Source organism: Trichechus manatus, unplaced genomic scaffold (genome assembly GCF_000243295.1).
Source record: "Trichechus manatus latirostris isolate Lorelei unplaced genomic scaffold, TriManLat1.0 scaffold00027, whole genome shotgun sequence".
NCBI classification, from domain to species: Eukaryota; Metazoa; Chordata; class Mammalia; order Sirenia; family Trichechidae; genus Trichechus; species Trichechus manatus.
Window position 1 is genome coordinate 2943969 of NW_004443963.1, and position 12957 is coordinate 2956925.

General features: G+C 38.8%; 1 protein-coding gene across 1 annotated transcript in view; it reads left to right on the forward strand.

The window, feature by feature from the left end:
• PARPBP (PARP1 binding protein) overlaps positions 1-9052 on the forward strand; it is a 125397-nt gene extending 116345 nt beyond the window's left edge. The window contains exon 13 of the mRNA XM_023728968.1: positions 8996-9052. Coding sequence (XP_023584736.1) covers positions 8996-8998 — 3 coding nt within the window. The 3' untranslated portion in view covers positions 8999-9052. The remainder of the gene's footprint in view (positions 1-8995) is intronic.
• Positions 9053-12957: the final 3905 nt, after the last annotated feature.

A 12957-nucleotide genomic window follows, 5' to 3' on the forward strand; every position in this document is an offset into this window, starting at 1 on the left:
TCTAGAGAATTTATTGATTCTTTATTTTGGGAGCTTGCTGAAGCCATCATGGACTGCCTGTTTATGTGATTTGATATTGACTGTTGTCTCCAAGCCATCAATAAGTTATTATAATTTTATTTTATATTTGTTTAGTGACTCCTAGTTTCTTGTTTTGTTTTGTTTTGATATGCCCCAATAGGCTGCTCCTGTGTGCTGGTTTCATTATCGGTGTGTTTGAAGCTCTAACATCCTATCACCAGGTAGTTAGTTCTGTAACTAAGTACGTATGCACACAGGAGTTCGCTAAGTTTTCCTGTACGGGTTCAGCTCAGGTGTCCAGGCAGTCGGTCACCAAGTGTGTGGTGCAGGCTCTCATCTACACTCTTAGAGAGGCATGGGTGATTGGTGTAGGCACTGGTATCTGGCTTTGGCAGGGGGTCACACACTGAGCCAGGCAGGGGGCTGATGGCTGCCTCTGAGAGTCTGAAAGGAAAACGTGTCCCTATTCCCTAGGGTGAGTAGGTAGGTAAGTTTTGCAGCCGGACTATGAGCACCCCCTCTGTTGGCTGTAAAGACTCAAGGGCACCACTTTTTCTTGGACTCCTGTAGCAGGTGACTAGGTGGCATAGGTGACACCACCGGTCCTCAAGCCCCTGGTATAGATCAGTAAAGGTGTCTGCCTCTGGGGCAGGGCTGTGTCGAGGGTCGCAAATCTGCCACTTCACAGCTGAAACAGTTGAAGTTAAACTTCAGATGTTCACCCTGTTGTACTGTGGTAGTGAGGGCTAACGCTGTTGAGATCGGTCCCCACAAGTCTATACAGGGGTGTAAGGCACTCAGAGTCTGCAGACCCCTTCCGCCTGTGCCTAGAAAAGGAGCTGTGCTGACCCTGAGTTCCTGGCTTGGAGCCAGTAGGTTATTAGTTCCCTCTCCAAGGCCAGGAGAAAGGGTCAGGGTGCCTTTTGGGATGTACTTCCAGCCCAGCAGACTCCCGGTGCACAGCGGGGAGGGAGGAGGTAAAAGGGAGAGAGGTTTTTCCCAAATGGGCTTTTTTTTTTCTTTCTCCAAATCCCCGTGAAAGGCTGCACACATGTGCTTATCTTTAGCCACTTGGGAGCTGCTTTTCACTGGTTCGGAGTGTCCAAGTAGAATCTCTGCTGCCAGATTTCTCTCGATGTGGAAACTGCCTCCAGAGCACGCACACAGCTGTTTGCCTGCTTCACTGCGGACCTGGAACGGCTGAAGAGCTGCAGTCCCTCTGCTGCAGCTCTGGTCCTCCTCGTTTCTTCTGAACTGTCTCCCTCTCCCCCGCCACTGAGTCCGATTCCTCAACTTTGCCTTTTTCAGGGCTTCTAGATATTCATATACAATCAAATCACTTGTTTTTCCAGGTCTTTGTTGTAAGAGGGTTATAGGAAGCCGTCTGACTACTCCTCCATCTTGTCCCTGCCTTGGAAAGGCAAAAGTTTTATATCAGATATGCTCTGTGTTTTCTGAATAGCTGCTAATAGTACCATGTATTTGTGAATCACTTTGTCAAAATTTTCTTTCCCCCCAAGTAACATATATTTGCTCCGTGATACCAGTAAATTCAGTGCAAATCAAATGATGATTGGTCATTTGTTTACTGAGAACTCTGAATTTCTTAATGACTAATTTTAAGTCTAAAAGTCAGGATTGTGATGAATCTGTGAAACATCTCACAACATGGATGAATCTGGAGGGCATTATGCTGAATGAATCACAGAAGGACAAATACTGTATGAGACCACTGTTATAAAAACTTATGAAAAGGTTTACACATAGAGACAATATTTGATAGTTACTAGGGAGGGGAGGGGTGGAACAGGAAAAACACTAAATAGACAATAGGTAAGTGGTAACTTTGGTAAAGGGTAATACAGTAAACAGTACTGGGGAAGTCAAAACAACTTGACCAAGGCAAGGTCATGGTAGCTTCATAGACATATCCAAACTCCCTGAGGGACTGAATTATTGGGCTGAGGGCTCTGGGGACCATGGTGTCAGGGACATCTAGCTCAGTTGGCATAACATAGTTTATAAAGAAAATGTTCTACATTCTACTTTGATGAGTAGCATCTGGGGTGTTAAAAGCTTGCGAGCAGCCATCTAAGATACTCCACTGGTCCCACTCCATCTGGAGCAAGGGAGAATGAAGAACACCAAAACACAAAGGAAAGATTAGTCCAAAGGAATAATGGAGCACAAGTACCACGGCCTCCACAGGACTGAGTCCAGCACAACTAGATGATGCCTGGCTACCACCACCAACTGCTCTGATAGGATTCACAATAGAGGGTCCTGGACAGAGCTGGAGAAAAGTGTAGAACAAAATTCTAACTCACAAAAAAAGACCAGAGTTACTGGTCTGACAGAGACTGGGGTAACCCTGAGAATATGGCCCCCGGACACTCCTTTAACTCAGTACTGAAGTCACTCCTGAGGTTCACCCTTCAGCCAAAGATTAGACAGGCCCATAAAATGAGACTAAATGGGCACACCAACTCAGGGGGAAGGATGAGAAGGCAGGAGGGTACAGGAAAGCTGGTAACAGGGAACCCAAGGTGGAGAAGGGGGGAGTGTTGACATGTCGTGGGGTTGGCAACCAATGTCACCAAACAAAAGTGTTTAATGAGAAACTAGTTTGTTCATCTAAAGTACAATAATGATAATTAAAAAAAAACCCTAAAAGCCAGGATTGTTCGCTTATATTATCAAAATGTGTAAGAAAACTTAGAAGTCATTCTCAGCTTTTTCTTTTAAAGAACCACTACCTACAGAAAAAAAAAAAAAAAGTGAATGTATAATTCTGAGAGATTCAGAAGGTATAGCCAAAAGCATCCATGGCAAGTGAGAAGTTGGGATTTCATTGATATTGCTATCTTATCTTAAAAAATCCAGCATTTTAAATACTCTATTATAAAATGTGTGTTTAAATATGGAAACAATTCATTAAATGTGCACTGTGGTAAAAGGTACTGAGAATATAATTTTGAACCAGAAAGACATGCTCTCTGACCTCACAGAATTTAGTCTAGTTAGGAAGACGAGGGAGCTCTGGTGGTACAGTGGTGAAGTGCTTGGCTGCTATCTGAAAGGCCAGTAGTTCAAACCCACCAGATGTGGCAGTCTGCTTCCATAAAGATTATAGCCTTGGAAACCCTATGGGGCGGTTCTATTCTGTCCTATAGGATCTCTATGAGTGGGAATCCACTTGACGGCACACAACAAACACACATTAAAAAGGGGAAAAATTGGTAAAATTAATTTTAACAATTTATTATTATTTAATCTACTAGTAAAATATTTTAATTTCAACATGTAAACCCATTGCCGTTGAGTTGATCCCGACTCCTAGTGACCCGATAGGACAGAGTAGAACTGCCGCATAGGGTTTCCAAGGAGCTGAGGGTGGATTCGAACAGCCAACCTTTTGGTTAGCAGCTGAGCTCTTAACTACTGCGCCACCAGGGCTCCTTCAGCATGTAGTCAGTATAAAAACTATCAGTGATATATTTTATAAATCTGAAATCCAGTATGTGTTTTACACTTACAGCCCATCTCAATTCAGACTAGCCGTATTTCAGATGCTCGATAGGTTTTCCTTTTGTGATATTGGACAGTAAATGCCTGTGGTATCAGAGAAGGGTTTTTGAGGAAAAAAACACTTAAACTGAGACCTGAAGGATGATGAGTAGGAAATGACCCAAGTGAGGAGCAGTGCAGCATATGGCTATATGTGGTGTGTATAGAGAATTTTAAAATCAGTTTAATTTCTGGAGATTGATCCCAAGTCACTCCGTAAAATTTCTGCCCCAGGAAATAAACGATTTTATGTTCATTGCTTCAGGGGTCTCTTGTCACACTACTGTGTACTCACAGGCATATGCCTACATAAGGAACAAAAACTACTAACAAAATGGAATTAACTAATGACAGTAATATTAGGGCGTTGTTATTGTTAGTTGCCGTTGAGTTGGCTCTGAGTCACAGTGACCTTATGAATAACAAAACAAAATGTTGCCCGGTCCTGTGCCATCTTCACAGTTGTTGGTATGTTGGAGTCCATTGTTGTGAATGTTGTGTCAGTCTATCTCACCAAGGATTTCCCTTCTTTTCGCTGACCCTCTACTTTACCAAACAAGATGTTCTTTTCTAGCAATTGGTCTTTCCTGATGATGTGTCTAAAGTCTCACCATCCTTGCTTCTAAGGAACATTTTGGTTGTATTTCTTATAAGACTGGTTTGTTTGTTCTCTGACAGTCCACAATAGCTCCACTAAAAGCAGCTAGTTAATCTAAAGATAACATGATGGAATTGGAGACCTAATATTTATGCAAAAAATTAAAATATAGCACTGCCTAAAAAAAGAAATACGGGTGCATGATTTCTTATCCACAATTCCTCAATCCCCAAAGCTCTGAAGATGGAAAGGGTTTTTGTAGCTCGTTTCTGACCTAAAATGACATAAGGCTATTCCTACTCTATTTATTGTACTTGGTGTGAATATTCATGTTTCCCTGCTGAGATATTAATGTGTTTGGTTATGGGGTGCTGCTCTAGACATTCCTGAGGGTATTCAATAATATATGGATATGTACTTTATTATCTTTCTCAAATTTGAAAAAGTCTATTTTGAAACATCTCTTTCCAAGGGTTTCAGATTAGCGATTGTTGACTGGTGTTATGAAAACATTGAAATGCTTATTTAGTTGGAAACCTTCTAGGTTGATAAATAAGCACCAGTGGTTCTTCTTTAAAGGGGTATATCATAAAGTTTGTTTTAGCAAAATTACAATTGTGATAAATGTTTTAGATTTTCTTTTAAATAATTTAAAAAAATATTGACATGTAATCAGTTTGGCTTTTGTTAGGCAGAAAGATCGTATTTCATAAGTACTTCGGATATGAGAGTTTAGTGTAGGACTTAGGCCTTGCACAAATTTTGGAAGAACAGGAAGTAAAAGTCAGGGAAATCATGTGGAAAGTCAGGACAGTTTCATCCACTGTTTTGGGGAAGCAGACACTGAAGTCCTCAGTCAGAAGTTCTAAAGGTCTCTTGGCTAGAAAATGGTGAAACCGGAATTCAAATTCAGGCAGATGTTTCCGTAATCTTTTCTTACCACTAAACTGTAATCATTCTGTTCCTTTAATCTCATCCTCTCTTTTTGGCTCACAGGGAATTTCTTGTAGCTTCCTGACCAAGGTATGCTGTTTTCTTTCTTCTGTGCTTTTCATTGTACCTTCGTTCTTTGCCTAAAGTTGCTCTCATGTGTTACTCTTTGTCTGGCTAACTCCTTTTCTCCTTTTAAGTTCATTTGTCATTTATTTCTAGAAAACCTTCTTTGATCCGAGGCTTTAAATGCCTTTCTCCTGTGCTATTGCTCTCATAGCATCCTGTGCATATCTCTCTCATTACCCTTATCAAAAATATTGTGGTAATCTGCGTTTAAGTTTTCCGCTTAGGCCATGAGCTCCTCAAGGGCAGGGCTGGTCATTTGTCTTTATTTCCTCTGTAGATAGCACTGTAAAGAGCTCATTGTAGCTGTTCAACATTGTTTTTAGTGTAAAAGAATGCATAATACTATTTGGCTTGTAACTGAAGCAGATTATTTCCAGAGCATGATGTATAAGGCTATCTGTCTTAGAAATTTATAATTTGTTTGAAAAATTTGGTCAAGAAGTTATTCTAGTGCAGTGGTTCTCAAAGTATGACTTTGAGATGCCTGGGGGGTCACTGACACCCTTACAGGGGGACAGAGAGATCAAATTTATTTTTCTAGTAATACTAATACATGTTTTTTTAACCGCTCACTGTGTTGACATTTTCACTCATGGTGAAAAAGCAGTAGTGTGTATAACTGCTGGTGCCTTAGCACAAATGAAGGCAACAGCAACAAACAACCCGTTGCTGTCGAGTTGATTCCGACTCATAGTGACCCTAAAGGAGAGAGTAGAACTGCCTCATAGGGTTTCCAAGGAGCAGCTGGCGGATTTGAACTGCTAACCTTTCGGTAAGCAATTGAGCTCTTAACCACTGTGCCACCAGGGCTCCAAATGAAGGCAGTGGCCCCTAAATGTAAGTCATTGTACTCTTCACAGTTACACTCATACAGGGAAAAAAAGCCAGTTTCACTTAAGAATGTCCTTGATGAAGCACTACTAATAATTTTATTAAATCTTGATCCTTAAGTATATATCTTTTTAATATTCCTTGTGATAAAATGAGAGGCTCACATAAAGCACTTCAACTGCATACCAGGTTATGATGGTTGATGAATATTTAGTTGCAAGCTGAACTACCTGTTTTTTTTCATGTAACATCATTTTTACTTGAAAAAATGACTGAAAAACTATGGTTATTCAGACTTGAGTATTTGGCAGATGTTTTCTAAAAAGTTAATGAAGTGACCCTGTCACTTCAAGGAAAACAATGGACAGTGATAAAATTTGAGACTTCAAGAAAATTGGAATATTGGGAATCTTTTCACCTGCCACCAAGAGCTTGACAGCTTCTTAATGCTTACAAGTTTGTCTGATGAGATTGGTGGTGATTCTAACAAATACGTCCTCTCCTCATGTATTGCGTTATTACATTCCAAAATCAGGTCATTATTTGAAATCGGCTTTATGTGAAAGTGGAGGATGACCATATCAGATCACAAAATGGAGGGTGTTTACATCATTACATAACTTCCAGATTTCATCATTGTGTAACTGCCAAAATACATCACTATATAACTGCCAAATTACATAATGACATAACTGCCAAACCAGTGAGAATCATAGCCCAGCCAAGTTGACATATAACCTTAACCATCACAGCCAGTGTTACTTTTGCCTTGCACCTCGGCATTTGCTACTTCCAGATGTACGTCATTAACGAGCAGATTAGTCAGATAGTAGATTTTTTACTATTGTAAATGTGAAATGTCAGATAAAGAGATAGTTGATAAATGATAAGGTGTATTATTTTTCAATTATTGTTTGATAAAATGTGTTAATATTTGGAAGATGTGCATTATTCAGTGAACTAATATTTTCCAAATGACTAATAACATGATATAAAATCAGAGATGGGTAAAAAGATTCATTCAAAGGCAGGATGTTGTTAGGTGTTGTTGAGTAGGTTCTGACTCATAGCTACACTATGTACAACAGAACAAAACGCTGCCCAGTCCTGTGCCATCCTCACAGTCGTTGCCGTGTTTGAGCCCATTGTTGCAACCACTGTGTCAATCCATCTGGTTGAGAGTCTTCCTCTTTTTCATTGACCCTCTACTTTACCAAGCATGGTGTCCTTCTCCAGGGACCGGTCCCTCCTAATAACATATCCAAAGTACGTGAGAGAAGTCTCGCCACCCTTGCTTCTAAGGAGCATTCTGGCTATATTTCTTTCAAGACAGATTTGTTCATTCTTCTGGCAGTCCATGGTAAAGTGCAAGAGAGACCAATAGATTTTAATACAACAGAATACATAAAGTTCATAGATACGATTTCAGATTCCATATTGCAGCTAACATTTAAAAGATTGTCACTTGTTTAGTTTTGGAGTGATATCAAAAAGAATATCTACAATGTTTTGAAATCTTCCTCCCTTTCCAGCTATACATCTGCATGAAGATGGATTTTTCATATACTTTTATGAAAACAATATATTACAACAGATTGAATGTAGAAGCAATTTTGAGACTCCAGCTGCTTTTGTTAAGCCAGAGATTTGCAAAAATGAAAAACGATGCTCTCTTCTCACTAGTATTTGTTTTGTAAAATATTATTTTTCATAAAAAGTGTTATCTATATTAACATGTAATGGGATTATTACACTTTTAAATGAATGGATCAATATTTTAAAATTTTCTCAGTTTGAATTTTGAATATAGTAAATATTGATAGCCATAACCCACAATAGCAAAAGCTTGTTTGGGCCCTTAATTTTTAAGAGTATAAAGGGATTTCAGACCAGAAAAACTTGAGAATCCCTGTCCTAGGGGGAATCTATAGTTTCATTATTTTATCAAACCCTCCCACCAAAAAGACTATGAAAACCGTAAAAGTATACAGAACAACCATTTGAAGGCATTGGAGAAGAACCAACACAGGCAAGACTGAGGGGCCACTATCTTTGAGAAAAGGGGAGCACACAAGAAGAGTTTAACAGTCATCCATCTCATTTGTTGGAGATAGTTTTCAAACCACAGTGTTTTTTAGAATAGAGACCAAGCCAGATACTAGTAGTCTGACTGGGCTAAGAAGAGTGAGGTTACAGTGTGGGACCACCAAAGTGGTCCAAAATCTCAGAAAAGAGGTATATTACTTTCTTATTTCTATTGTAACAAATTACCAGAGACTTAGCGACTTGAAACAACACAAATTTATTACCCTGCAGTTTTGGAGGTCAGAAGTCAGAAATGGGTCTCGCTAGGCTAAAATTAAGGTGTTGGCAGGGCCACATTTCTTCTGGAATCTTTAGGGGAGAATCCCTTTTCTTGCCTTTTCCAGCTTCTAGAGGCCCACTTGACTCTTGGTTCCTTCCTCCATCTTCAGAGCCAGTGGCACAACATCTTCAAATCTTTTTCTGACTGTGATTCTTCTACCTCTCTCTTCCACATTTAAGAGACCCTTGTAATTACACTGGGCCCACCTGGATAGTCTAGGGTTATCTTCTTTTAGAGTCAGCTGATTAGCACCTCAATTCCATCTGCAATGTTAATCCCTTCTTGGCACATAAATATTCACAGGTACCGGTGATTACACCATGGACATCTTTTGAGGAGCATTATTCTGCCTGTCACAGGAGGGGGTCTCAGGGCACTCCAAATTCTGCATACAAAAGTGTTCCCAAGTTACTGGCTATCTTCTAAACTGTACTTATACTAGATGAAACCCAACAGAAACTGCGATTGGTAGTCTTGATTACTGCAGCTTTATAGTAATATAAATAATACTAATGTAAACAATAATTCTTGAAGGATGTTTACCTGTGTTTTAGTGACTACACAAAAGCATTCAGCTGTGTGGATCACAGAAATTATGGATAACATTGCGAAGATTCAGAATTCCAGAACACTTAATTGTGCTCATAAGGAAACTGTACAGACCAAAAGGCAGTTGTTCGAACAGAACAAGGGGATACTGTGTGGTTAAAATCAGAAAAGGTGTGTATCAGGATTGTATCCTTTCATTATACTTACTCAATGTGTATGCTGAGTGAATAATCTGAGAAGCTAAACTATATGAAGAAGAACACAGCATCAGGATTGGAGGAAGACTCATTAACAACCTGCGATATGAGATGACACAGCCTTGCTTACTGAAAGCAAAGAAGATTTGAAACACTGATGAAGATCAAAGACTACAGCCTTCATTATGGATTACACCTCAACATAAAATAAAAGTTAAAATTTGGACCAAATGTATAAAGATTAGAAATGAAAATGCAGAAGTCATTACACATAGTCCCTAACTTACTATGGGGTTCCGTTCAAGACAACTACTCTGCTGTAAGTTGGTTCTGATGTGAGTCAAATACCTCATTTTTTTTTTTAGTGTTCATTATTATTGCCTTTTATTATCAGTATCTTTATAAATCAGTATTTGTTTTTGGAGGTTGGAAACATTACATCTGAGAATAATAACATCAGCAAATTGCATGCTGCAACATTGTATGTAGTACATACTACTAACTATAAACCAAAACTAAAAGCCTAACCCATTGCTGTTGAGTCGATTCCAACTTATAGCGACCCTATAGGACAGAGTAGAACTGCCCCATAGGGTTTCCAAGGAGTAGCTGGTGACTTCAAACTGCCAGCCTTTTGGTTAGTAGCCAGGCTCTTAGCCATTGTACCACCAGGGCTCCACTAAATATAAGATGTACCAAAAAAAAAAAAAACAAAAAAGAGGACAGTCATAAGTGCAGTTCATCGTAACTTGGATATGTCATAAGTCAGGGACTACCTGCTCATTTGACATGACTGTAGAAAATTCAAAAGAATCTATCAAAAACTATTAAAGAAGTGTTGTATCAAACTAGTCCAGGAAGGCTGGTCCATAAAATCTCAACTTCCCCTCCCTGGTCAGTTTAGACCCTAGCTGCCATTGCAGCCATTTCTTCACATTCCTATTCACCCCCCGGCCAGATCAGTGATACTGGTCCCTTCTTTATTTCTTAGGTCATGATAATCCAACAGATTAACTCACAGATTGCAGGGAAAGGGCTATCTTTAATCTAGAGGGAAAGAGAACATAGAAAAGGGAGGCCCAGGAGGAGTCTTTGTACAGAGTTTCCATGTCCTCAGGGGACATGCTCACCCTCCTGAGAGCAGAATGTTCACTCCCTCTAATCTGGAACCTCCAGTTACCCTCTGTCTTCCAAGGCCTACTACATGGCCATGAGAGATTGCATCATGAGTAATCATAAGCCTCCTAAGGCTTAGTCAGCACTGGGCCCCAAGGTGGTCCCTCTAGATCTGGTCAGCCCCCACTCATTGGCCTTAGGTGTGGTCAGTCTCTGAGGAAGCAGGACCAAAGGCCAAATTGTTACTGCAGAGGGGTTCCAGATCTCGCAAGAAGTGAATTTAACAAGGCTGCTAGAATAAAACAAAACAAAACAAAATTCCTTTTTATGTACTTAAACAAATAGAAAATAAAGTTTAAAAAATTTCACATATAGAAACATTAAAAAATGTAAAATAAGTAGAATTGTGTCTAGCAATAGGCACGCTGGACCTCTATACTGAAAACTACAAAATATTTTTCAGAAGAAGTAAAGAAGACATAAATAAATGGATACATGCACAATGTTCATGAATTAGACTATTTAATTTTTAAGATGTCAGTTCTTTTCAAACTGATCTGTAGATGTAATCTAAATCAGTATTTCAGGTTATATTTTTGTGGAAATTAACAAATTGGTTGTAGAAATTAATAGAAATTCAATGATCTCAGAATAGTCAAGGCAATCTTAAAGATCAGTGCTGGTGGACTTACCTACCGGATATTAAGACTTATTTTAATGTTGCTGTCATTAAGACTGTGAAACTTGTGCAGAGATAGATAAATAGACCAATTAAAATAGAAAGTCCAGAAATATTCCAATGCTTATAAGGTTAACTAACTTTTGACAAAAGCATGATTGTAATTTGGTGGGGAACTATGGTCTTTCCAATAAATTGTGCTGAGTCAATTGTGCATCTATGGGGAAAAAAACTATGAAATATAACCCTTTCCTCACACCATATACAAAATTAATTCTAGGTGAATCATAGACTTAAATGTGAAAACTTATCAATAAATCTTCTAGAAGAAAAAAGAATTTCTTCGTGACTTTGGAGCAGATGAAGATTTCTAAAGTAGGAAACAAAAGAGCACTAACTATAAAAAAAGAGATTGAAAATTAAAATTAAGAACTGCTTATCAAAATATATCATTCAGAGAGTGAAAGGGCAAAACAGACTGGCAGGAAATATTTTAAAAAATACATATATTCAACAAAGGATCTATATCTAGAATATAATCAAGAACCTCCTATAAATCAATAAGAACTCCTGTAAATCACTAAGAACAACTATAATAGAAAAAGGAACAGAAGACCTAAACAGTCACTTCACAAAAAAAGATGTTCAGGTGACCAGTAAAGATACAAAAAGGTGCTCAACATTGTTAGTCATTAGAGAAATGCAAATTAAAGCCACAGTGAGAAACCAATATATCCCAACTCAAATGGCTAAAATTAAATCAATTGACAACACCTGTGTTGGCAAGGCTGCACTGCAACTGGAATTTTCATACATTGCTTTTGGGGTGTATATTCAATCATTTGGAAAATAAGATTAGTAGTGTCTTACAGAACTAAACATATGTACACCCTTGTTGTTAGTTGCTTTAGAGTCAAGTCCAACTCATAGCGACCCTATAGGACAGAGTAGAAATGCCCCATAGAGTTTTCAAGTAGTGGCTGGTGAATTTGAACTGCCAACATTTTCGTTAGCAGCCGAGCTCTTAACCACTATGCCACCAGGGCTCCATGTACACCTTATGACCTGGCAGTTTCACTCCTGGATATGTAACCAACAGAAATGAGTGCATTTGTCTACCAAAGGGCAGTACAAGAATGTCTGTAGTAACCCTATTTATAATAGCCAAAAAAGTTGAAGGAACCCAAATGCCTATCAACAGTAAGTAAATTGTGGAATATTCATATAATGAAATTCTACACAGCATGAAAAGAATGAACTGTTACATGAACAATATGGGTGAGTCTCACACAGACATAATGTTGAGTGAAAGAAGCTAGACACAAAATACTATCTGGTGTATTATTCCATTTACTTGAAGTTTAAGAGCAAGAAAAATGAATTTGAAGTCAGAATAGTGATCAGCTGTGCCAGATGCTGCTGGGTGAGTAAGATGAGTACTGAGAATTGATCTTTGATTTGGCAACGTGGATGGAAGTCGTTGGTGACCTTGATGAAGCAGTTTCAGTGAAACTGGTAGGGACTGAACCCTGATAGAAGTCAAGAAAAAATGAGAAGAGAGTAAGTAGAGATGGTGAATATAATAAAATAATAAACAACGTGCCAACAATTTATGCTGAAGGAATGCAGAGAAATTGGGTTGTGAATGGAAGAGGATGTGGCACCAGGGGAAGGTTTTTTTTTTTTAAGTTAGGAGATATAGCATAATGATAAGGAAGAGAGGTGGCATTGCAGAATGTTCTTGCATATAACATTCCAATAGGTTTTACATGCTCTTGACACTTTGGAGTAGAAAGGATATTCATCTCATTTCCCAGCCTTTATGTATGTGTGGTGTTAAAAAAAAAAAAAAAAAATCAGTGAAATGGAGAAGGTGTAAGGGAGTTTGATAAGCAGAGGTATAGTACAAAGATTGGAGAGCCAAAAGAGGGAAATCACAGATCTGCTTGGAGATGACATGTGGGGGAGACAGATG